The 26,838-nt window shown below is 36.4% G+C and overlaps 1 protein-coding gene across 2 annotated transcripts in view; it reads right to left on the reverse strand.

Moving 5' to 3' along the window:
• Window positions 1-26,838, reverse strand: part of snap25b (synaptosome associated protein 25b) — a 120,233-nt gene that overhangs the window by 23,328 nt on the left and 70,067 nt on the right. For both annotated transcript variants that reach the window (XM_039748817.1, XM_039748816.1), the window contains exon 4: window positions 8,725-8,773. In XM_039748817.1, coding sequence (XP_039604751.1) covers window positions 8,725-8,773 — 49 coding nt within the window. The remainder of the gene's footprint in view (window positions 1-8,724; window positions 8,774-26,838) is intronic.

The following is a 26,838-nucleotide window of genomic DNA, read 5'->3' on the forward strand; positions in this document are numbered from 1 at the left end:
CTGTCTTTAATCTGGTATAAAACTTACTGATGATGTCCTATACTTTTTTATGCTACAAGTTAATTTAACCTATACTACCTTCTAATAGTATTAAATCTAGTTCCCTGGGTTTATTTGTAAATCCTTGATTAGATTGTCCACTGTACAAAACAGTGTCCAAGTTATTTATATTTCTGAAGAAATACGAATGCAGCTGAAAAATCCGATAAAGCATGAAAGAAATTTAGAAAAATGTCAAATTTTGACTGCTTATTTTGCATTCAGAGGGATGGTCTTAGTAATATGGTATAGTCTAATATATTCTTGGTTATTGTGGGGTTTTACAATCTCCAAACCATCTTGGATAAAATAACTGCAGGCTTTTAGAACTAAAAATCAGAATCATGTGACTTGAAATTGCACCTCCATTCAAAGACAATATAATTGAGTCTGGTGATTTTAGGAGACTGTGGTGGGCTGGCGCCCTGCCTGGGGTTTGTTTCCTGCCTTGTGTTGGCTGGGATTGGCTCCAGCTGACCCCCGTGACCCTGTAGTTAGGATATAGCGGGCTGGATGATGGATGGATTTTAGGAGAGCGATAATTATAATGGCAGTAGGCAAAAGCCTTGCGAATTAACATGGTTAACTGTTAAGCTGGGAAGGAAAAAAAATACGCAGAAAAATATTACTGTGTGAGGTAGAAAGAAAAGAAAAAAACCGCCACCTACACTTTATTACACAAGCAAACAAATTGGGCAAAGAAATAAATAACAAAAAGAGTCACCTCTGTTGAAGCAAGTAGGATGAATGAGCACATGATCAGCCAGAGTAATTCAATAACTGATATGACTAAAGTAGCATGAGTCCAAACAGGAAAACAAGATGGGACTAACAAACTCCCCTTAGAATTACAGCTATTCACCAGAGAGAGACATGGGCACCTAAATTCATAAACTCTTACAGCCTCAGGATACCTTTTGGAAAATGGTTTGATTTGACTATATTTGATTTATTTAAATAAAATTTCAAGTAATACCTGAACAACAAATGCCTCTGAGGCACAAGTGACTTGGAAACTACAGTTGGATGTACTGAAAAAAGACCATGTCTTGGATCCAGACAATGTATTGAATTGTATAAAAAATGAAACTCGCGCTATGCTGGCCAAACATGTAGTAAGGATTATGTTTCAAGGCCAGTATAGATATGTAAGGCATCTCTGCCAAGAAGTTTGTCAATGTCCATTACCCCTCAGCAGGTTTAACTCCAGCGTTTATAGGGAAAATCTTAGGCTATTGTTTAAGAGATGTGTCCATAAAAAGCAAAACATGGCTACAAAACAATTACTGGGATTACCAGATGACTGTCATTCCACTAAAGTGGTAGAGCACAGTAAAGGGAAGTACAGAATATCTACAAATGATCTGAGAGGTTAGCAGGAAAACAGGCCAAGATGAAATATCAATATGAGGCACTGTGGCTAAAACAATCAGGGACACCCATAAAGGTGAACTGTTTACAAAAGTAGTTTTTGGAAAGTATGTGTTTTGGGAGATTTGCTAAAATATGTCATGTGATCATGAACAAACCTTGTAATGGAAGCTTATAAAGACCTATAAATACCTGGAAGAGCAGCTGGATAACAAATTGGACTGGACTGCCAATACTGATGCTCTATGTAAGAAATGTCAGAGCCGACTATACTTTCTTAGAAGGTTGGCTTCCTTCAACATCTGCAATAAGATGCTGCAGATGTTCTACCAGACGGTTGTGGCGAGTACCCTCTTCTATGCGGTGGTGTGCTGGGGAGGCAGCATAAAGAAGAGGGATGCCTCACATCTGGACAAACAGGTGAGGAAGGCAGGCTCTATTGTAGGAGTAAAGTTGGACAATTTAACATCTGTAGAAGAGCGATGGGCACTAAGTAAACTCCTGTCAATCATGAAGAATCCACTGCATCCACTGAACAGTGTCATCTCCAGACAAAGGAGTAGCTTCAGTGACAGACTTTTGTCACTGTCCTGCTCCACTGACAGACTGAGGAGATCGTTCCTCCCCCACACTATGCGACTCTTCAATTCCACCCGGGGGAGTAAATGCTAACATTACTCAAAGTTATTGTCTGCTTTTACATGCATTTTTATTACTATTTAATTTAATATTGTTTCTTGTATCAGTATACTGCTGCTGGATTATGTGAATTTCCCCTTGGGATTAATAAAGTATCTATCTACACTGAAAATGCTGTTTGTATGGACATCTCCTTGAAAGCTGCAGGTGTGTAAATATTGATCCTCAGGTTAAGACAGTCTATTGCATTTAAAGCATCTGGGATGTGTTTGCCCTCAGCAAATAAATCATGAAAGAGTAATTTATCATTCCTGGCATTGTGAAGGGGGCAATGGTTTTGGTAAGACCAGAATTGTCAAACTAATTTGCTGATAGCAGTCCATACTGAACAAAATGTCACTTGACATGGTCCACGGTAATAACATATTTTACTCAATTTCAGAGAAATATTAGCCAAAACGCACTGTCTTTCTACATTTAGTTATGTAGTACTAGGGTGTTGTACCGTGTTAGCCATTATGAATGTAGAGAAAAGCTAAGCAAAATGACACCTTTTATTGGCTAACTAAAAAGATTACAATATGCAAGCTTTTGAGGCAACTCAGGCCCCTTCTTCAGGCAAGATTACACTTTGAATTTGTGAATTTCCCCTTGGGATTAATAAAGTACCTATCTATCTATCTATCTATCTATCTATCTATCTATCTATCTATCTATCTATCTATCTATCTATCTATCTATCTATCTATCTATCTATCTATCTTTATTTGACTTAGAATGAAACTTCGGTGACTGAACGGGTGCGTCCATAAAGTGTTGGGGCCAAATTTCAAACCTCTTTCATCAGTTGTGGGCACATTGACAAGAAAGCGTGTGTCACTAGACAAGTCACTGCAGCCACACAATTCACCTCAATGCCAAGTCAAGTAAGGTTTTGTCTAATAGGTATTCCTGTGAAGATATTATTACATTTAATTCTAGAACAGACCTGACATTGTCAACAACCAGCCACACAAAACAAAATTATAAACTGTAAAATCAACATACCTGCATATCATCTAACTGAATTTCACGATTCTATCAAAAGTGGGCACAAAACTGAATATGGACATTTTTGTTCTAAAACTATAGATTTATAGCCATGCCCTGATGGTTAGAAGCTACAGCAATCATACAGTGAAAATTAACAGTTTGATGCTTTTCCCTTCTCTTATTGTGGATACTGCTTAGTATTTCTAGATCTATTCCAATGTCTTTGCTGTTGATCCTGTGAATTTAATCAGAGAATTAAAATTAAATCCTCAAGGCTTCAAATCATAGTGGAATGCTGTATGTTAGAATAGATAGATAACTTCAAATACTAAAAAAATTGAGCTTTTCCTTTAAAAGAAACGTGCTGTTGGCAGTAAGAAAATAATTTCCCGCTAAGCTTACAATGAGTAGTTTTACTTAGATATTTACGCTATACTCACTAAACTTGTTCTTATAATTTCCCCATTCACCCCCAGAAAGAGAGAGACAAGTACTCAGTCACAGTGGAAATCATCGTAGGGCCTAAGGCACTGAAGTTCAACACAACGCATTTGTTGGTTCAGTATACACCTCTAGCTTGATTTGTCACCCTGAGCAAATAACTTAACCCCTCTATGCACAGAGTGTTAAAAAGCAGGCAAACATTTTTCAGATGGCAATAAACGTGGAGTCTGTTGTGGATCCACAACACATTTTATGGCTTCTTATGTGACGATAATTATAGGCATGTCCTAGGTTTTACAAGAATTTACATGCAAACAGTAATTCAATGCCATTCTAAGATGCTGCCCACCACATCTTTGATTTGCTCTTCTGAGGTACAGTAAATTAGTCCACAATGACCGAATCTTTAGAGCATTTTCTTAAAGGCAACTAAAGGCCACACTTACGCTATCACCTGTGTGCAGTGTGAATAGAACAGATGAGATGATCAAACTGTGTGCACTAACAGACATGATTTCAATGAAGCTGCATAATCTGTCAACTTCAGAGATTAAGAAGTGGACTCATGTCCATTCTGTGCAGTTTGCCCATCACAATATCACATTGAAATGATCTTAATATAAATCCAGGCTTGACATATCCGTGGAATCTACGTTGGTCAGAATGCCCAAAGGCTTTGTAATTGAAAGAGAACTGGCCTTTCAAAGATCTTCATAGTTCTATAAAGGACTACATGTTATTACAGGATGGGCTGTGCCTTTTAGGCCCTGATGGTTGTAGAGCTGCCACAATACACCTGACAATTGGCTGTAGGCCTTTAACAGTCAGCTACAGATCCTTTCTGGATCAGGTGCTTTGTTTGATTTTATATTTTTCCAAGCACAATCTATGGCCCTGGTCGCTAACTTTCAAACTGTCTGTAGTGAGAGACCTCATTATTAGTTCAGATGTCAGATTATCCTTATCAGATCTGCTGAGCAAACTGTTCAAGCTCCACACAAAAACAAGACATTCCTCTGCACTAAAATGGTGTCATGTAGTTTTATCATTCAGAAAATCACTGAGCAAATAGCTGCTTAGCTAGGTACAGTGTATCCATCTGAACGTGGAACAGTGTCTTCATTTTCTCAAACTCAGTAAGCTTGCTACATCTGTTTGTTCAGGTTAAACCAGGTGAGTGTGCCTTGTACCCATCTTACTCAATTAAGTTCCATTATTTTATGATGTATTATATTGGAAAAGCTTGACAGTTTTTACATTACATTATATTTGTATAAGCAATCGTTTACTCATATAAAGTGATGCAACTGGTGACCACACCATAGCTTTTTCAAGGTGACCACATCTCAGAGTGTGTTTTTAAGTACAGCCCACAGAGTCTCACATACATCCTGGTCATGTATGTTAAAACGTCTGTTGGTCTCATATGCCATTTGTAATTGGATGTGGAGGTGGCATTGAGACGAGCCATTTCTTGAATAACTGCTTCAAATATTCAGGAGTTTTTCCCTTATACAGCAGGAGCCTGTATGCATCTTTCATGCTGCCATATGAGGCCAGTTGTTTTTCTTCTTGTTCCAGATGTGATGTATCCATATGTTGGAAGACATTAAATAATTTATGTCCATTGAAATTTGGCATCTCAATCTACTGCACATGTGACAATATGAGAGGGTATCTGGGTCTGAACAGCACCAAAAGCAGCTCAATACCAGAATTCCCTCACACTGGAAGGTATAATTCATGTAATTTCCAAGTACACATGTTCATTATGGCAGAATTTGTTTGGGCACCTTTTGTTATTGTGGTGTAATCTACAGTAAGTGGTATTCTGAAGTTGTCTGGAGAGAATAAGAGGGCAACAGAGGTAGAGAAAATCCAATGCACAAAAAATACGAACTGTAAAGTTACTTCAGTCAACCTGGGAAGAATTGGCTATTGATCACCACTCTCCAAAGATATGCTTTCATATTGTTTTTGTCATTTAAATGAGTTGGAAAGCTGCATTGTTGGGGTATGCTATTGAATATATATTTTTTGCTTTTTCCTTTACATTCGGTTTTATGTGATTTGGCTATTACACCTTTTAACTTTATTTGTTTTTTTTTACCAAACCTGATATGTATAATTGATACAACACAGTTTTTTTATACTAAAAATTTAAATGATGTATTAATCAGAAATGCTGTATATTTGTTCTCTAGTCAAACAACATCCTTACATCCCCATACCGTACAATTTCAACATGCATATATTTGCAAATAACAAAATGAAAAAACTGGAACAACTGAAGCTGTAATTAGTTTTATTAGTCCTTACTATTTTCAGTTAGATTTTCTCTATTGCTTTGATTACCTGAGGCAGTTTTCTTTTAAGCTCTCGTTTAATTCAATAGCATTTTAATCTCTTTAGTTCTACAATGTTTGATTTTTTTTGGTTTTTCAGTATTTCCAGGTTTGCTCCTTGTTTGTATTTTGAAAATTCATACTATGTTTGCACTTGGAACCTTGTACAGCCTCAATATAATGTTACTGTAATGCTTTCATGAGTTAAAAAAGTCATTTTTTTAAATGAGTTACAGCACAGCAATACTTATTTTAAAAAATTACTGCCATTAATTACAATTATGATATGGCTTTATTTTTACAATTTAAAAATGAGTTCTTTATTGATCAAATGCACTTAAGAACACATGGACGTATAATTTCAGCATATCTGCCCCAGACACGTCTACTTGTAGATGCAGACTGCCATTGTAAGTTTTTTTAAATTATGTTGGCAGCTTTGGCTCAAATCAGCTTTTCTTTTACTGAATGAAGAACTATTACAGTTACTAATATTGGCAAAAGTCATTGGGAATAACAATGTCCAAGGAAATGCAACTTTACTCTTAAAATCTATACAGCTTTAAAACTTAAAGTATGAGACAAGCCAAAGTGGAATGTGAATCCTTCACAATATTGGTTTTATTTAAAAAAGATCCCACTCTGATTATATTTTTTTCAAACATGCCAGTAACATTAAGAATAACTACAACCTAACAAACAGCAAGAAAGAAAACAATAACATTTAACAGGCTGTATGGAAAGTGAGTGTTTTAATATTATTGTAATATTTATGAAAAGACAATTAACTAACTTTTACAGGAGTTCAAAGAACAACAGCATAGATTGGCAGAATTAAACTCTACTAGTGGCAAAAGCTTCCAATGAAACATATCATGTTCACTATAACAAATTATTTAAGTATAATTTAGTTTCTGTCAGCAATCTAATGAGCAAATGATCTGCTTAAATTATGATATTGAGAAAGAATACTAAGGGAAAATGTAATCCTGGGAGGCAATCTCCCAAGGACGTTCCTTTATTTGGGCTTCCTAACCAAGAAAGGCTACACCAACCCCATTCAGGTCAAGATAATCATCCACACATACTGTCTATCTACACTGTATGTTCTCCAGGCTGGAAAAGAAACTTTGTCCATCCTAGATTGAATGCCATTCCATCCCTGACTTTCATTACTAAATATATATATAAAAAGTTTTCAAAATGAACCTGAAAGGGATCTTCTATGGTTCTGAATTCAAAGGCCACAGATCAGCTTCTATATGTTAGAATAACTAAACTACAAGTTTCTGATTTGAATGTATGTTTTCTTTATTTCAAAACAAAGTTCACAAGAATGCTTAAATCCATAAAAGCACTGAATTTCGAACGCCTTTGGAGTATTTGGAGAGGCCTATATCATTGGAGATTCACTCTTGCTCTGTCAGTGTGTACTAGTATAAGACTCCTTTATACACCACTGAGAAGAGATGTTGTGGGGAGACGTCTCTTGAAGATGACCCAAAGTCTGGTTGGTATTTGTCAAACACAACAGAAGAAAATGTTGCAACCACAGAATGAATCAGACTGAACAATCAAAGACCGATGTAGTGTGGGACAGCAGGCACTATGGGGATTAGTTAGAGTTCAGCCAAATCCAATCTTCATGAACAATGATGACGACATCATGTCAGCTACAGAAAGGTGGCTGCTCAGTCAAGACAAAATATTTTATAGGAGTGGCATAGAAAAATCAAAGTGTATTAATAATCATGGGAATTATACTAAAATGTTATTTAATTTTACTGGTGCTTCTTTTAATAGGTTAAACTAAAAACTTTTTGATCACTTCTCTCTCTCTCTATATATATATATATCTATACTGTCTGTCTGTCTTGTCTGTCTGTATGCCTGTCCGCTTTTCATGCGAGAACTACTTAACGGATTTAGATCAGGCTTTTTTCTATAATTTGCTTGAACATTCCAGTTGATTTTGCAACGTCTCTCATTGTTCGTTGGCAGGAGCGATTTATTTACGCTCATCTGAGACAGAGGCTGCGGGCCGAGGGGAGGGGGAAGTGTGATGTCAGCAGTGGGGAGCCGGGCGGGACCCTCCTCCCTCACGCACCAGCCTCTGTTCAAGTTGCTGTACCTCTCGCCACATTTTGGAGTGTATCTTGCCTCGGCTTAGCTAGCGATACTTGCTTGTTTATTGATTTTTAATGTTTGTCCCGTTTCACTACTGCACAGGTGGAGCCGTGGGGGACAGCTAGTAGTGTATATATGCCAATTCCTGCTTCAAGTAAGGTATGCAACACTACTACATTTCTGGAAAAAAGCCATACAATATTTATCACTTTCTTTGTTTCTGAATTTGACTGCACAATACAATACTTTAAACTGACATTCTTATCATTTCAAGGAGGTTGTTCTAATGCAATACACATTACAGAGTATGGGTTGTATAATACAGTATGTGCCCCTTGTATTTTTCTTACAAAGCTGATCTACAATACTAAATATAAAACATAGAAAAATGTAGATTGAAAATGGAGTAACATATGAAACATACATAAATATTTGTTTTGAAATCTCTGTCCTGACCATTTTTTCATTAAGTGGCCTCTGTTATTTGCTCACAGTGAGAATCTTTCAAATATTCAAGGGTGCATTCGGAACATCTGCAGTTTTGGTCATTTACAGACAGTAAACTGATTTTTTATTTGTCTTCATTGAAAAGAGCCTTTTGGGGGCTTTAAAGATTCTTTTGCCTTGACTGTAGAAGTAAATTACTCCCTCAGTCCAATACTATGCCCTTTAGTACTTATACTGAAGTTATTTTGTATTGCCCCCCTCAAAAAAAACATATACTTACCTCCTTGCTCATCCAACATAACCAAAGTCCTGATGCCAGCATCTTTACTCTACTCCCCAACAAATGGTAGCAAGACAGAAAAAAAGAGACAGAGAAAGTGAGAGGATGTTGGCAGAGACAGCAGTGAAAGAAAGATGGGTAAAGGAAAAAAGCAGTAAGAAAAGCAACATCCTAGAATCTGAAAAAGAAAATTAAGAAGACAGTAAGAATTGTAATTGCAATGAGTGTTAGCATTTCAAGACACAGCCAGAAAGTATTCTGAAAAAGAAGCACAAAGTGACATCAAAGGACAAGTGGAGGTGCAATATGCTGCCTGTTCATATGTAAAAGACAATGAATTAAATCATTATTCAATTTATTTATTTTTGAGCTCATTTAATTGTTTAAAATATCATGCCATTATATGCATACTAATAAACATCATGTGTTTTTTACTGGACAACCTTCAACACCATAATTGAAATTATTAATGCCTCTTTTACTAGCAAACAATGAATATTCTGTGAAATATTTTGATAGGCAGACCATAAACAGTAAAAATACTTGAAAATTTAATAATGACTGTGGATATCTTACTTTGCTTGTTATAGAGGCTTATCTATGGGGAGCAAGGCATTTTAGTAAGAAAGGAGTAACTATATTAAAATTAAGCAAAATGATATTTAAGAAGGCTTAAAAGGAATATAGTTTCTAAGCCATGCTCCTAATATTTCATATATGAGTCATTCACAGTAAAGCAGGGTGATTTTGGAACAATTTATCTTGGAGGAGAGCTTATTCACTGATGTACAGCAATGAAATGGGTCAAAATGACAAGTACTTTTTCCAACTGTGAAAGAAGTTGTGCATACAGGACTCACTGCCCTTTCCATTATTTTTCTATAAATTTGATTATTCTCACAAATGTAAGTCACAAATGTTAAATGAGATTTAATGTGCACTATCCATTCAGCTGTACATTTTCAAACCAACTGTATCATATTCTACATTGTAACAAAAGAGACACAGCGGGATCTTCTTGGGTTCAAAGATAGACAGTAATTTGAAAAAGTAAGTTCACCCCATGGTAACTGTTGACTTACCAACATATTTTAACAGACATTACATCTTAATTTAAACTGTTTCTACAACCAAAGGTGAACAAATGATACATAAAATTGACATGGTGTATTCATTTTCATAATCTAAATTAACAGAAATGCAGATTTGATAAGTTGAAAAAGTGCACTCATACCTTTATTACTACTTAAAATCCATAAAATTACAATCAGGTCTCCAAATTAATTGCCAATGATTAGAACCTCCTTAGGGAGTATGCAGATGGACCCTGCATTATTTAAACCACAGATATTGAGGTTCTGGTGTTCTCTTTGCCATTGATTAGTGGTGACATCATGCCAAAATCAAAAGAGTTCTCTAAGGCCCTCACAAAGAAGGTTGTGGATGCCTATGAATCTCACATGGGATTTAAAAAGATTAGAACATTAGAGCAACACAACAGTTTGCCATTGAACATCTTGGCAAAGACCAGGGGCCTCATGCATAACACCATGCACAGAATTCACACTATAACATGGTGTACGGACAAAAGCGGAAATGTGCGTACACAAAAAAATCCAGCTGCATAAATCTGTGCGTACGCCATCTTCCACATTCTTCCGCTACATAAATCCCGGTCAGCATAAAAAGTAACGCACATGCACGCGCAAACAATTCCTGAACAGGGCGCCAGGTTGTTGTTAGCACTGCGACACCATGTTCTCAAATATTAACAACTAGCAAAATACCCGCGCTTCGCAGCGGAGAAGTAGTGTGTTAAAGAAGCAATGAAAAAGAAAAGGAAACATTTTGAAAATAACGTAACATGATTGTCAATGTAATTGTTTTGTCACTGTTGTGAGTGATGAGTGTTGTTGTCATATATATATATATATATTTACACACACACACATAAACATATATATATATACATATCTATACATATACACATATATAAACATATATACATATACATACATATCTACATATATACACACACAGCCATTTCGTATCAGTGCAATACGCTGCATTTGTTAAAACGGATGACTCCCGCTCTTACGTGCAAGTCTGCGTGGATATTATGAACTATCGTATTTGTTCAAGTTCTATTTAAATTTTAAATAGAAGGAATTTTTATTTAGTCGACAGAAATATCTTTGGTAGGAATGGTAAAAACAGACAGGAATATTATTCGTGAATAAATCAACTCAAACCTTAAACAACTTATAATATTTTGCTCTACATAAAAATATATCCTGTCTAAATTATACAAGTTAGAAATAAAGTAAACGTTAAAAGAACAAACATTCAAATTTCTTTACTCTTATGTAATTTTATATAAAAATAAACTTAGATTTTAAATATCCCAAAAGATTTTGCTCTCCATAAAAATATATCCTGTCAAAATTATACAAATTCAAATATGAACATGCTGCATAACAAAACCTGGAAATATAAATAAAATGTGTTCCTTTCAGCAATAACAAATCAAATCATTCAGTTGTCTTTGCTCATATGTCATTTTAGAGCTGGACGCCTGGCATCTTTTTGGCCACAAGTTCGTTTCTGTTTGCTGTGAGGTTCTGTGTTGTGGAGATTCTCAGGATGGATTGCAGGTGCTCATCAGTGAGGCGACTCCTGTGTGCTGTTTTGTTAGTCTTTATCACTGAGAAGAGCTTCTCACACAGATATGTGCTACCAAACATGCACAAGGTTCGAGCCGCATGTAGACGGACTTTTTTTGTTCTTCAAAGTCACCAAAGCGCCGTGCAAACTCAGTGCGCTCAGTTTATCAGCAAAGTGCGTATTTGGGAACACCGTAGTGACGACTTGGTTTAACATTACTTGGCAACAGGGAAAGTGGGGCAAGGTGCACTGGTGCATTTGTGTCTCCCATAAAAGCAGCTTCACTTGAAATCACTTTGTGATTGTGCACGGGTTAAAACGTCCGCTGAAGTGTCAGATTCTTATTTAATTATGCTGCTTTCTGTATCTTCTGCATTGCATTCAGGTTACCCTGATGTTTTATCTCATAGTGCCGTCTTAGATTAAATTCTGTAATTACAGCCACATTAGCTCCACAAATGAGACACACGGGTTCAGTAAACATATACTCAGCCTCCCATCGGTTTTTAAAGGCTCTATTTTCAGAATCAACTTTTCTCTTCAGCATCATGTGAGCTAGCTTCGCAATAACTTGTTCGGCAAGGCGGCTGAAGCGCTGCATTATGGGATCTGTAGTTTATTGTGTTACCAGCGCTTCATATACCCGGGCTTTAATAACAATAATACAGTATATAAAATGATCTCGCGGGCGGATATAATTACGCCGGGCGGATGTGGCCCGCGCCCTTGAGTTTGACACATATGGACTAAATAGAACTTGAAAAGATATATTTTTTCAAATGTGATCGCAATTCAAATAGAGTTGACGCACTACAGCCTGCATCCTCCCTCGCTCTTACTTTTTTACCGTTCATCTAATGAATACACTGAGTATGGCTTTACCAAAACAATCATTGATGGTGAATAAAGTATCCATTATTCGAGTATGTAGATCGGCATATATATATATATATATATATATACATATATATATATATACCCGCGTATCGCAGCGGAGAAGTAGTGTGTTAAAAAAGCTAGAAAAAGAAAAGGGAACATTTTAAAAATAACGTAACATGACTGTCAATATACAGTATTTGTTTTGTGAGTGTTACTGAGTGTTGCTGTCATCAAGGATTTGATTATCATTATTTCTTTCAATCAGGTTCGTATTTGTAGGATGTGTTGTGTTCAAGTTACATTCCGTGTTTGTCAATCGTTGTAAAGATGACAGGTTTCATTCATCGATTCGTTTCTTACTGCATCAATAAACAGCTCGTCTTCTTCTTTATCTGAGACCTGACACACTGCATGCACGGGTTTTTTTTACACTGTCTTCCTTTAGCGGGACATTGACTTTTTCCACCGTGTGCTTTGTTTCCGCAGTAGCTGGATTTATGAATATGCTTATCAGACGCTTCATATTTTTGCTGCCTTTTCAATTGTGTAATTGGTTTTGTTCAGCTCTTTGGAACTGTTGCCTTTTATCTGTGCACGCGTCAGTTCACGTGAGCGCTCGGTGTACATGCATCGAAGGTTCCCAGCTGTGCTGGTGCCATCTCGTGCTATGTCCATGGCTGTATTTAATGTTACCTTAGTCCTGGCACTTAAAACTTTCTCTCGCAGTTTCGCTGAGTTTGTGTCAAACACCACCCTGACCATCTCATCTTCCTCTCCATAAACACAGTCCTTCACCCGTGAATATTTAGTGGGAGTTTGCTATTGGATTGCCACTGACGGACGGCCTTATATAGGCAGGCACTAAATTACAAGCGGCAGCCTGTCTATGAACTTAATTTAAAGTGTAGGTTTACATCGTGCTTCGTTTCCGAAGTAGCAGAACTCATGAATATGGTTGTATATGTCACTCGCTCGCTTCTTATTGTTTCGCTGCCTTCTCAATTATATAATGCATGTTTTCTTCAGCGCTTTTGAGGTCTTCCTGGTTTTCTATGTACTGCGTGATTACGTGGGAGGCGTGATGATGTCACACGAAACTCCGCCCCCACGGCGTTGAAGCTCATCTCCATTACAGTAAATGGAGAAAACAGCTTCCAGTTATGACCATTACGCGTAGAATTTCGATATAAAACCTGCCCAACTTTTGTAAGGAAGCTGTAAGGAATGAACCTGCCAAATTTCAGCCTTCCACCCACACGGGAAGTTGGAGAATTAGTGATGAGTGAGTGAGTGAGTGAGTGAGTGAGGGCTTTGCCTTTTATTAGTATAGATATAGATTATTTAAAGGAAGTTACAATTAAATTTGTATAATGTAATAAACATACTTTGCTGCATTTCATCTTGAAAATGATATCGTCATCATAGTAAATGCGCACTTTATAAAGTGGCTCAGGTCGTACAATATTATAACTGTATCATAAGTTTACAGTGAGGTAATTGTACAAATAGTTCTACAAGGAGCACTTGATGGACTGATTGAGTGCGTTTATAGTTCTTGGGATGAAACTGTTTCTGAACTGCGAGGTCCCTACAGGAAAGGCTCTTAAGTATTTGCTGTATGGGAGCAGTTCAATAGACAGTGCACATGGCTGAGGCAGCGTATGCTTGATGCTGTATACCGATAATTCTCTTTCTGATCAGCTGCTGTAGAGCTGTGAGTCACACTCAGATACAGTGATATAAATACTCTGAGTGGTGCACTAAGAGTAACAACGCTAAAGCAGCTATGATATTTGGAACAGTTTGGCCATTCCGTGGACCATTATATAGTTACAGGTTAATTACAACCAGATGCCTTAAACTAATAAATAATATGTGGTTAATTTTAGTGTACTCGATAAAGCTGTGTCAGGGATGTCGATCTAAAAAAGAAAGGGAAACCACACAGGAACAGCAGCACTGCTTTGACGCTGGGTGCCGCCAGTTTGCATAACCGAGGTGGTATGTGCGTGGCTTTATGCCAAGTTTAGTTTTTATAAATTGCAATGTGCACGTGGAAGTGGGTGTACACAACATTTTTGTGCGTATGCACCGTTTATACATGAGGCCCCAGGCCTTCTGGAAACTGGGGACAGCACTTCATGAGAAGAAACTTATACCAACTGTGAAACATCAAGGTGGAAAGGTTTTGATTTGGAATTGCTGTGCAGCCAAAGTGCCCGGGCAATTTACAATCATTACGTCGGCTATGAATTCTATACTACTGTGCTACAGGAGAGGATGAGGTCAACTTTTTGAAAGCTCAAGTTGAAAAAGTAACCAGACTTTTCAAAACAATAATGATCTAAAGCACACTAGTCAATCCACTAAAAAATGTCTCAAAAAGAAGAAATGGAGGGTTATGAACTGGCCTTTGTCAAAGCCCTGATTTGAATCCCACTGAAATGTTGTGGGTGTGTTTGAAATGGGCAATACATGCAAGAAAACCCAAAAACATCTTGGAAGTGAAGGAATTTTGCATGGTAGAATGGTCAAAAGTTTGACTGGTGGGCAGTTATGTGAAACACCTAAAAGAACTAATTTCTGCTCAAAGGGGGCAATACCAGCTTCTGAGGCCAGGGGTATACTTAATTTTCACCCAGTAGACCATTACATCTATTGATATATTTGTTGAATCAATGACAGAAAAGGAATGTTTTCCTTTAGTTTCTATTCAAGTATGTCACCTTTATCTGTAGGTACTGTTTGCATGAAGATCTATTGTTTGGCTGTTCAAATATTTTGAAAACATGAACAATATACATAGTGTATACTTATTTTTTCACATGACATTATATACTCATTCAGAATGTGACGCCACTAATGATTGAGAATGGAGGACTACAAGAGGATGCTGGCTGTGTAGTTGTGTAGGAGGAATATGTAGGAGAAACAAAGACGGGTCCTCCCAGCCATGTAAAAGATGACAGGCTTGGCCTATGAGTAGCATTCTAGAAGTTGTAACTTTATTTACAAATAGTGTAAATGGTGCCTGAAAAAATAATTTATGAGCATTAGGTTAAATTGTTTAGGGAACTAGTACAATCCTCTTTTGTAACACTTGAAAGTGTATGAGGTACAGAGGTTAAATGAATGACCATGTAAGTAGCATGGTCAATGTATGAAGGTCTGAGCACAAGATGCCATAAATTTGTCTAATCGGTAGAGAATGAACTAGGCTGACTATCGTATCACTATATTTAGAGATGACTTGACATTTGCTGTGGGAATAAATGTCCTCCAGAGCTCACTAAGGATTTAACTGATAGCAGAGAAGGACAACAGATCTTTAATTATTGTGGTGGTTTGGTGGAAACCGCTGCAAGTTGGCAACCGCTGTAGTAGAAAGGAGGGTGATTGCCAAGTCCAGTGAGTTAACTTCAATATAACAACAGCAGTAGAGAGTTAACAATAATTACAAAAATATTCTGCTTTATGGGGGACCATTAATTGCTTTCAGTCTATCTACAAATGCTACTTGAATAAGAACCATGCTGTTTTGTGAGGGAATAAACATTAAATTATAATAATATTGCACATATTATTTTATCACTTCTGTCATTCCAGAGGTGGCACAGTGGCTTGGTGGGTAGTGCTGCTGCTGTCCTGTAGCTTCTTAGAGCCTGAGGTTATTCTGTTCCCAGTGCTGCACAGTCTGTGTGGAGGTTATGCATACTACCCTGTGTCTCTATGGCTTTCTCCACCTAGCCTTTCTATTGTGACCAATGTCTGGTAGATATTTGACTTCGAATAGCTATCTTCAAACAGTTTAAGAATATTTGGTAGTTTTACAAAAAAAGACACTATACTTGAGGAATAAATTGATTACAGTAAATTAAGCTCTTTTAAAATGAGAGGGATGGACTTCAACAGCCAGGCCCCTCAGTAGCTTTCTTCAGGTCTTTTTTTGATATCTCACCTGTTTTCTAAAAACAAAATATTTTGGGAACAGAAAACAATTTAGTGCTTTTAACAAGAACAGGGTGTGGGTATCAGCAGCCAACAAAAATAAAAAAGAATGGCAATAAATATGATAATTTATTTTAATCAATAAATGAAACAACATAGCCATGCTTTTTAAAGTAAGCTATCTTTTGAAAAGTGGTTAAGGTTAGCTCACAAATTTATACACTTTTTAGTTATGTGAAGGGGCACATGAGTAAACTAAGAGAACATGAAGTAAAATCATGTGGAACAAATTTTAATTGCTCAGTTTTCTTCACTGCTAAGGAATCAATCCATAACATGCACATCCTTCTTTACATTCACCAAAGTCTAAACGCTTCTGACTGGGTTCTCTACTTGTCCTTCGAATACAGTCTCATCCATTAGTATACTTGCATATATTCACTTAATGCTTAAAGGAACTGGAGTCTGCTGAAGGCTGAGTGAAGATAAAGAGTAATGTTTGTACAGTACATGCGTGCCAGGACTCTGCATCAACCCGTTATCAATGAGTTTGGTCTGCAATGGATTGGCATCCTGTCATAAACCTGATATTGATGGGATCGACTCCACTCCCCACCACCCTGTGACAGTCAAAAGAAGTGGATATTTAAGGTAAATTTAGTTAGGTGTATTTATCAGGTTTTTAATTAACTAAATGTGTTATTTTTTATAATAATATTAATACCTGTACTGTTTTAATGTATTATCATACTAATCTATACCACTACAAATAATTGTGACCTGTATGATTGAAGCCATTCCAATAGATAAGAAGTATTCAATAATTAAGTGACAAATGGGGGGCCATTCTACTGATAAGAAGTACAAACCCTAATCCAATTAAATCAAGAGGAAGAAATAGATCAAAATGTTTTTTAAATTGTCAGTTTTCAAAGAACACTCCCTTAATACTAAATGTGCTTAACATTATGCTTTGCAAATTTTGATTTACAAAGACAATTGGTTTTAGGTGATTTGAGAATCAAATATTGGGTAGATTTATCTCCACACAGGGTGAATTATATTTGAGAGCTGTACTGACTGCACAGGGTAGGAGCAATTTAAAGCAAGATGGAATCAGAAGATAGACTGTATATGTAATAACAAGCCAAGGTCATAATCAGGAGGACAAGAATTAAATAGATAAAATCGTAGATCGAGAAATGCAGCAAGGCAGTCAATTGCTGTCATACTGTATTTCACATATCCTAAGCCAAAATGCAAGACGTAAATCAAAGTCAAAGAATAGAAAAGAATTTTATCCAAGAGTATCATTAGAATTGGCCGTATGGTCAAACTGAGTAAGTGGGCAAGAAGGGCCTTGGTCAGGGAGGTAACCAAGAACCCAAGGGTCACCCTAAAAGATCTTCAGAAGTCCTCTATTGAAATGTTGGAAAGACATCCATCTCTGCAGCACTCCATCAATCAGGCATTTATGGCAGAGTGGAAAATAGAAGCCACTCTTCAATAAAAACATACAATTGCTGACAGCATGAGAAAAAAAGATTCTCTGCTCAGATGGGACAAAAACTCTTTGGGCAGACCTCCAAGCACTATGTCTGGTGAAGACCAGGCACGGCTCGTCATCTTACTAATACCATCCCTACGGTGAAGCATGGTGGCAGTGCTTCTCAGTGGCAGGGACAGTGAAACTAGTCGGAATTGAGGGATGGATGAATGCAGTCAAATACATAGAGGTGCTTGAAGAAAATCTGCTGTAGAGTGCATTTGACCTTAGACTAGGGCAATGGTTCACCTTTCAGAAAAACAATGACCTGTATCCTACAGCCAAGACAACACTAATGTGGCTTTGAGACAGGTTTCTGACTGTCATTGAGTAAAGCCCAGACTTGTAAGACACAGTACACATATGGAGAGACATGAAGATGGTAGCTTACAGAAGCTTCCCATCCAATCCAATGGAGCTTGAGAGGATCTGCCAGGAGGAATGGGATAAACTTCCTAAATCCAGGAGTGCAAAGCCTGTAGAGACTCATCCAAGAAGATGCAAATCTGTAATTGCCACTATAGGGGCTTCAACAAAGTACTGAATTAAGGGTTTGAATACATATATGAATGAGATCATTCTGTTTGTGTCTGTTAATAAATGCGCAAAGTTTTCTAAAAACATGTTTTCATTTTGTCATGGGTTATTGAGTGTAGATTTGGCAAAAAAAAAAAAAAAAGAAATTTATCCATTTAAAATTAAATCTACAACACAGTAACTTGTGCAGAAAGTGAAGGGGTCTGCATATTTCCACATTAACTGTTGCTATAATTTATTTAAAAAGAGAAACAGCAAAAAGAAGGCTGCTTCAAATGAGAGATGAATAATTCTTTCTGTAATGCTCAAAAAGAAATCTGTGAGGATGGAGGAACTTCCCAATGTAAATAGTAGTGTTAATGAACAATCTTATTATAATATCAGAAAGTTGCCTTTAAGGTAAGAGCTCTTTTCTTACTATTTAATTTACTTAAAACTAGGACAGCCCAATGAATATTGGAAGAGAAGCTCAGTCGTTCAGAGAAGTAGTTGTTCTTAATCTATCTAAATATGTCAAAGAACCTGTGAGATGGACAGTTTGTTTTAATTAAAAATAATAAGCAAAAAGAATCAAGAATATAGTGGTTATTGAGCTGGTAGGATTCATTTATCATAATATAAGGAATCAAAGTATAAGATGTTTCTCAGTATTTTAGCAGGGTAAGTTGTTAAAAACTAAAAAGTAAAATTTCATTGAATTTAATTTTCATCAGATACATACATGAACATACAAAACAAAAATGATACTTTTTATACATTGCTAACACCATGTACTTTATAGGTTTTGAAGGAAAATTTGTAACCTCATGTTTCATGCAGAATAGAAATAACAAAATTTCTGATGTAATAGTTATCTATGGTGACCAATGTTGGACAAAAGCAAACAATATCAAAACGTTCATGTAAAAAATCTCAGTTTACTTGTGTCACAAGTCCTATGCTCACAATGTCCCAAACACGTGCATTTTACAAAAATATTGTTAAATAAGTCACTTCTGAGAAACACTTGTGACACACTCAGACACAAACAACGACATCACATCGTGTTTTTATATTCATATCCACAACTGGAGTACCCCATCATTATTTAACAGCAGGACATGAAACTGCACAGTTTAACTGACCTTCTGCTTGTTGAAGCAGCTACGATATCCGGAGTATACTGTTTACTTATCCTGATAATTATTTTTAACATCTTTAATCTTTAGCTGTACATTTTGCACAATCACAGTCATGTGAAACATAATGTTAGCCAATGTTAGTCGGGACTTCAATTCAAATGCTCATTTGCTTCTGAGTGCATTTATTGTGATTCCAGCACCATGAAAAGATCCACAAAAACAGGCCAGAAACCTTACTGGACTACACCAATATAGGTCTCATCCACATAAGCCTGACCTTAGGCAAATGGGCAGCTGTAGGTCTGCCCAGACCCCAAAATGTGAAATGGGCTTTTAAAATTTCGAAATAAGACAGTCTCAAATATCTCAAAAAATGTCTCACAAGAGATAGAAATGTAAAACTCTGACTTGCATAGAGACAAGTCTCATAAAACCCTCTACAAAAAAATCAGGAATTATTAAAAAATATATAAATGTAAGAAAATGCTCAAAAGTGCAAACATGAGCTGGCTGAAATGCACACTTAAGGTGAACCAATATGCTGTCTAGAAATTGAAATCCAAAAAATATAATTAAAAAAATGGAAATACATGGAAAACACTCTAAAAGGTTACTCCATGATCTGCTAAGGGACTCGCTCATCCACCTGCCTATAAAGACTGGGGGCGGTCACTTAGCGGTGATACAAGGGAAGTCCTGCCCCCTGGGGAGCCACTTACTAAACACAAGAAACATGGGAGAGCACATCATACATTCAAAATTATAACAAAACAGAACACTGAAAACAAAAGAATATATACTTACAATAAATACATTAAATGGAAAACATAACAATGATCAAAGAAGACTTGTGAAAGAAAAATAAATATAAGCCGGGGAATACATCCTGGCAAAAACATGATGCTGTTCCATTTCAATTTGCAAGAGCGTTTTCCAGCAGTGACTTTAGTTAAAATGCGTGTGCTTGGGAAGTTGGGAGCATACAACTTAATGACGTGACATGTCGATTATGCAACATAAGTAACGTGAGATTTTTTTCATGGATTTTTTGATGTTCTTTGCTGTTCTCCAACGTTGATCACCATTGAGTTATATTGTATCTGCATTCTGCATGAAAACATGAAGTTAAAACGTTCTTCTCAGCCATCATTACAAAGTACATGATGCAAGTAACATATCAAAAAAATTATTATTTTTGTGGACTATTCCTTAAAGCAAGAAACTATAGGAACACCTGAATGTCAAAGGAATACATTTAAAAGAATATTTAAAAAAAGCAAAATAATTTAATATTGAACATTAGGAGAACTCATAGGTTTCTGAACAGATAAGTAATAAGTAAAGAAAAAAATATTAGATCTTTAGAATAGGTAATAATACTAACAGAAAAGCTTATGTGGAAAGCTTGGCAAAATTATAACATACATATAAAGAAATCGTAAACAAACTTATCTGAAATTTTCAGCAGTGATGGTGACATAATGCTAGAATTAGGTAAAATTCATGATGTATAAAGCAACTAGCACATTATATGTAACATTTGTACAATAATGATTGATATATGTTACAATTAAAAAAAACTTTAAACAAACATATCAGAACCAGTTAAGTTATTGACTATAAAGCGTATATAAACCAATACATGAGACATGTTTAGAAGCTAGAAGTCGGCCAGTGCCACATCATTATGGTAATTCATAATTACTGGTTAGAGAGCTGAATATGAAAAACAGGTAAGTCAATATTTGTAATAATAAAACAAAACAGACACAAACACAGTATCAGTACATGTCCAATAAAAGAGACAAGGTACAGGTTTACAGGAAGAACATTCCATGTCACTATATTCTAGTTTTACAAGGAAACTAGCAAAGGAGTCTATTATTTTATCCCCTTTTTCTTTAAAATGCTTTCGATAAAACTGGCATCATATTAGATGACTTTAGTTTGAAGGGATGTCAAACTGAGATTGTTAATCTAGTCTTCTGGGGAGGTCAAAGTAAAACCCTGTTACACTTCCAGATTTTCCAGTGATTTGCAGTCGCTGACTTGATTTTCATAATCTTATTGAAGTGGAGCAGACTGGGCATATTGTTGTGACCAACAGTCATGTAATCTAAATATTTGTGACTAAACTTTTATTTAGGTGAAATTGATCTCTGCTTTTGGCAGCTTTTGGTTGTTTCTTTTCTGCACTTGAACTCTAATGTTCATAAAATCAGTTTGGACATTTTAGTCTATGAACTACATTACATTACTATACTGTATCTGCAAGATGAAGTACAGTATATACAGTTCACATTCACCACAGCTTTCCAGCCATAAAACACAAACAGGCCTTGACACCTAAAGATAACACTTCCACCCTAAAACTTCTGCAATGAAGTGATGCCAGCTATACCTTGATCAATTTATTTGGTGAGTGTTTTAAATTAATGTGGTATTAAAGTTCTTTTTGATGTAAGTCAAGCCTAACTACAAATTTAATGATTGTTTCTAGTGTTAGTTTATGGCAAGCCAAACTAACATTTAGAGATATCTCAAAATGTATTTTAACTACGATATCTGGAAATTCATTTTAGATATCTCAAACTGAATTACAGATATCTGAAAATGCATATATTTCAAGATATCTGAAATGCAATTTACGATATCTCAAACAGAGTTCAAGATATCTTGAAATGAAACACTGTACATTTTGAAATAACTGAAATGAATTTTAAGATATCTCAAGTGCAGTTCGAGATACAGTATCTTGAAATAAGTTCCTGTTCAGTTTGAGATTTCCCAGACACATTTCGAGATATCTTAAAATCCATCCGCAGGCTTTTTAAGATATCTGAAATACGTTTACTGCATGTTTGAACATATCTTAAATACATTTTCAGATATCTCAAAATCGCTAATTCTTTCATTGGAACTTCCTATCTACTTTAAGATGTATTTGAGATATCTTGAAATGTGCAGAATGGTATTTTAAGATATCTGAACATGTATTTGAAATATATTAAAATGCACAGGAAGTTTTTTTGAGATATCTGAAAAACTCCAAAAATGAGGTGTTCTAAAACTTTTGACAGGTAGTGTATCTTGTTCTTGAAATAAATAGAATTGTAAGCCGAAATATGCATACATACTGTGCATATTTAAGCAAGGAGAAGCAATATACTGTAGCTTTCTCATTCAATGTGATGGATGCTAATATTGCAATTAAATACAATTACTAATATAAATGGACCCTTTGATGGACTAACACTTTGTCCTGTGTTGTTTCCTGCCTTGCACCCAATGTGAGTGAGTTTGAGAATAGTATGTTATGTTACCAATAAACAGCACAATAAATAGTCAGTCCTTTTAAATTATTTCAGATGCACAAGAACATGCCTTTGTGCATCATGAGTGCCTAGAGAGATAATCCCCATTTCTGACAGAGTCATTGACATTTGTCAGCTTCATTATTGGCATGACCAGGGGAGGGCAAGATGACCGGCTGGCCAGAGGCAGACAGAGTCTCTGTAGACTAGAGATTTTTTTATTTTACTTGGAACATTAATAGCTTTAAATTAATTATTCATTTACTGGTACATTAAAAACCTAGATAATTTTAAAAATTGCATGCATACATACAGCATATTTGTATATTCAACCCAGAGGGGACTGGGCGGTCTCTTGGTCTGGAACCCCTACAGATTTTATTTTTTTCTCCAGCCTTTGGAGTTTTTTTGTTTTTTCTGTCCACCCTGGCCATCGGACCTTACTGTTATTCTATGTTAATTAATGTTGACTTATGTTTATCTTTTATTGTGTCTTCTATTTCTCTATTCATTTTGTAAAGCACTTTGAGCTACATTTATTTTGTATGAATATGTGCTATATAAATAAATGTTGATTGATTGATATGTGCTACAAGGTGTTTTGTGTTCAGAAATAAATTTTTTCTGTGTTGTTCAATATACTGCATTTGTAAATGTGAGCAGTGTTCTTGGCTTATTAATGCAAATGGCCGATATAAGCCCGTTCTTGTTGGCTATATAGCCCTTTCTTTTTTGTTGTTGTTTTATTTTTAGGTTACTCTAATTCTGGAACCTCACCAGTAGCACTTTATTGAAAGACACACAGGTAAAATGTTTTCATCAGGGAAGAATTTTATAAGCCCTCTGCCCACACTGATGCAAATAAACACAAATAAAATGGAGATGGAGCTGCTTATCTCAAGAGCGTCTGAGCAGCCTCTTTATTTTGATCTTGTTTTAATATAAACTTAGGCAGAACACTGGACAACTGAATGCACTCAATGGTTAAAGTTCTTCTTTTACTGCTGTGTCATTTACTTTTATTCACGGTTCAGATTTTAAACAGCAGCTAGTTCTGACATCATCGGTGTTATTTAGGATTTTCTACATCAATTAAATCCCTTTAGGCCAATTTCTATCTTGACTGCCAAAACTCATATTTAGTTTTTTCTTTTCCTTGAGCTTACAGCTTATGATATATTTAGCTTTTAAAAATAATATGCATTTATACTTAAGTTTTAATATATTTAAGCCATAAAGCTAGACATTCACTTCAAAATAGGGGAGGCAGGACACACTCCTATCTTTTTTGGGGGGGATGATGTGGAGAAATGTTTTGGGTGTCACCATCATTAACAATATAATTAGGCAAAATATATTTTTACTCATCAAGAAAGCTCACCAGTGCCTTTACTTCTTTATGTGTCTCAGAAAAGCCCACATATCTCCAACTATGCTCAGCAACTTCTACAACTGCACACTGCAGTCCGTCCTCAACTGGCAACACAAAATGCTGGTCCAGCACCTGCTCACCTCAGGACTGTAAAGTACTACAGAAAAGGTCTGCCATGTCACACAGTATCCTTCAATATAGCAAATGTTGTATATAATGCACATAGTCTTAGAAAGGCAAACTGCATTGTTAAGGACCTCGGCCAGTCTACACAGGCAGGGTTTCTCCCTCCACTGATCTGACCAAAATAACGGATCAGTAGCACTTGTACCACAAGATTCAGGGGCAGTCTTTATCCACAGATCTTAAGGCTACTCATAATGATACCTGCATGAGTGCTTCTTGTATTTATCATCTGATTTTGCATTTAATGCTTTGAGTTGTACACTTTGACTGTTGTTGCTACTGTAATACTGTCACTAGCCTTGGGGAGAAAGACAAATAAGAATTTTACTGTACAGTGTACACAGGACAATACATTTAGACTTGAATGAATTGCTATATAAGATATGCTGAGTTATGTCAGCTATCATGGGGCATAACACTGTCCTGAAAGAAAAAAAATGATGAAGAACTCCAAGGATCTGGCAACTGGAATTTATGGGTTAATTGAAACTGTTACTTTTTATAGCTTTATTTTTAGATTATAAGTATGAAAAGTCATTTATGTCTTTTAAAATTGAGCCGGATTAGTAGGATATTTTAGAGCCTGACAATCACAGGCTATTTTCATGTTTGTGATGCTCCACCTGTTGGAATACAAGCAGAATTATTTAAATACTACATGCCTTATAAAATAAAATAAAATATTTCCATTTTGATGACCTTTGTGTCATCTGAGTGTTTTAGCTACAGAGTTTGACAATGGTGTGAGATGTCTGCAAAGCAGAAGATTTGTGAACACTGATTCATGAACTATTGGCAAAAAGCAAGGTCACTTATTTTCTGCAATTCCGCCTTTACAAATACAGTACATGTTAGGCACAGCAGGACAAGAAGTTACATTGAGACTTTACATGAAGAAGACTTGCTGTGTGTACTTTCCCTAACTTGTTAATTTATATCTGTATTCAGCACTTTAGATAAAACTGATGATTTCAGTTTAGCTACCTGAGCCTGGATAAGACCTAAATCCACATCTTCTGGATACATGACATATTATTGTCAAAAACCCTTAATCTAGTTCAAGACCACAGGGGCCAGGCAGCTATCCAACAGTGGGCACAAGGAAACAACCAACCCTGGACAAGGAACCAGTCCACTGCATTGTTCACACATACCTACACCTACATTGTCATTTAACCTAACCAATATGTCACTGATGATGTGTGAGGAAAATTGCAGAATCTGGAAGAAAAACTATGAAGACACGAGGACAGCATGTATACTCCACAGCAGAGTCAGCACCAAGGAAAAATCTGTAGGGGTGTCTTAAACTCTGGGGGTGGTGGTAATACTGAACAAGATCTTCAACGTGAGGCATAGTGATGTTGGCTCATTTTGACTCCAAAGTGTTTCATAATTGCTGTAAATCATCTGTTGGAGTCAGCAGTACGTTGACTGACTGTGGCCCTATCTTTTATTATGTGTAAGTTGTATCAGCTACTTTCCTTAGTAATTTGTTTCTGACCAGGGTAATACTGCTGTCTGGTTATTTAATTGGGAAGCAGCTCATTCTGGATATAAGCATGACTTGGCTATGTATAAAAACTCCTGCTAGTACTCAAAACTTTGTGTTCAGTCTTTCATCTTACCCTGTGTGCACCTAAATTGATACTTGCCTGCTGCCTTTAAGCACCAAGTTATTTATCTCAGAAAGCTAATTCCATCTGCAAAATGGATCATTTGATCACACAAAATTTAGCAACTAGCCTTGTAGCAAATTCACCAAGATCTCATATCTCTGGTTCGCTTGCCTTTGATACCACTGAAGTTTACAAATGATTTTAACCTTTTACTAATTACCTAAAATGTCTGAATTAGGGTATTTAGCTGACTAACATCTTCTTCTTCTTTCGGCTGCTCCTGTTAGGGGTTGCCACAGCGAATCATCTTCTTCCATATCTTCCTGTCCTCTACATCTTGCCGTCACACTCATGTCCTCTCTTACCACATCCATAAATCTTATCTTAGGCCTTCCTCTTTTCCTCTATATATACTCAGAATCTCTCCTCTGCATATGTCCAAGCCAATGCAATCTCACCCCTCTGACTTTGTCTCCCAACCGTCTAACCTGAGCCAACACTTTAATGTACTCATTTCTAATCCTGTCCATCCTCATCACACCCAATGCAAATCTTAGCATCTTTAACTCCGCCACCTCCAGCTCTGTCTCCTGCTTTCTGGTCAGTGCCACCGTCTCCAACCCATATAACACAGCTGGTCTCACTACCATCCTGTAGACCTTCCCTTTCACTTTCACCTGTCTGTCACAAATTATTCCTGACACTCTTCTCCACCATGCCAGCACTTTATACCACTCTTCCACAATCCCCGTTACTCTGTATTGTTGATCCCAAGTATTTAAACTCATTCACCTTCGCCAACTCTACTCCCTGCATCCTCACTATTCCACTGACCTCCCTTTCATTTACACACATGTATTCTGTCTTGTTCCTACTGACCTTCATTCCTCTCCTCTCCAGAGCATATCTCAACCTCTTCAGGGTCTCC

The sequence above is a fragment of the Polypterus senegalus genome, chromosome 3, assembly GCF_016835505.1.
Source record: "Polypterus senegalus isolate Bchr_013 chromosome 3, ASM1683550v1, whole genome shotgun sequence".
NCBI classification, from domain to species: Eukaryota; Metazoa; Chordata; class Cladistia; order Polypteriformes; family Polypteridae; genus Polypterus; species Polypterus senegalus.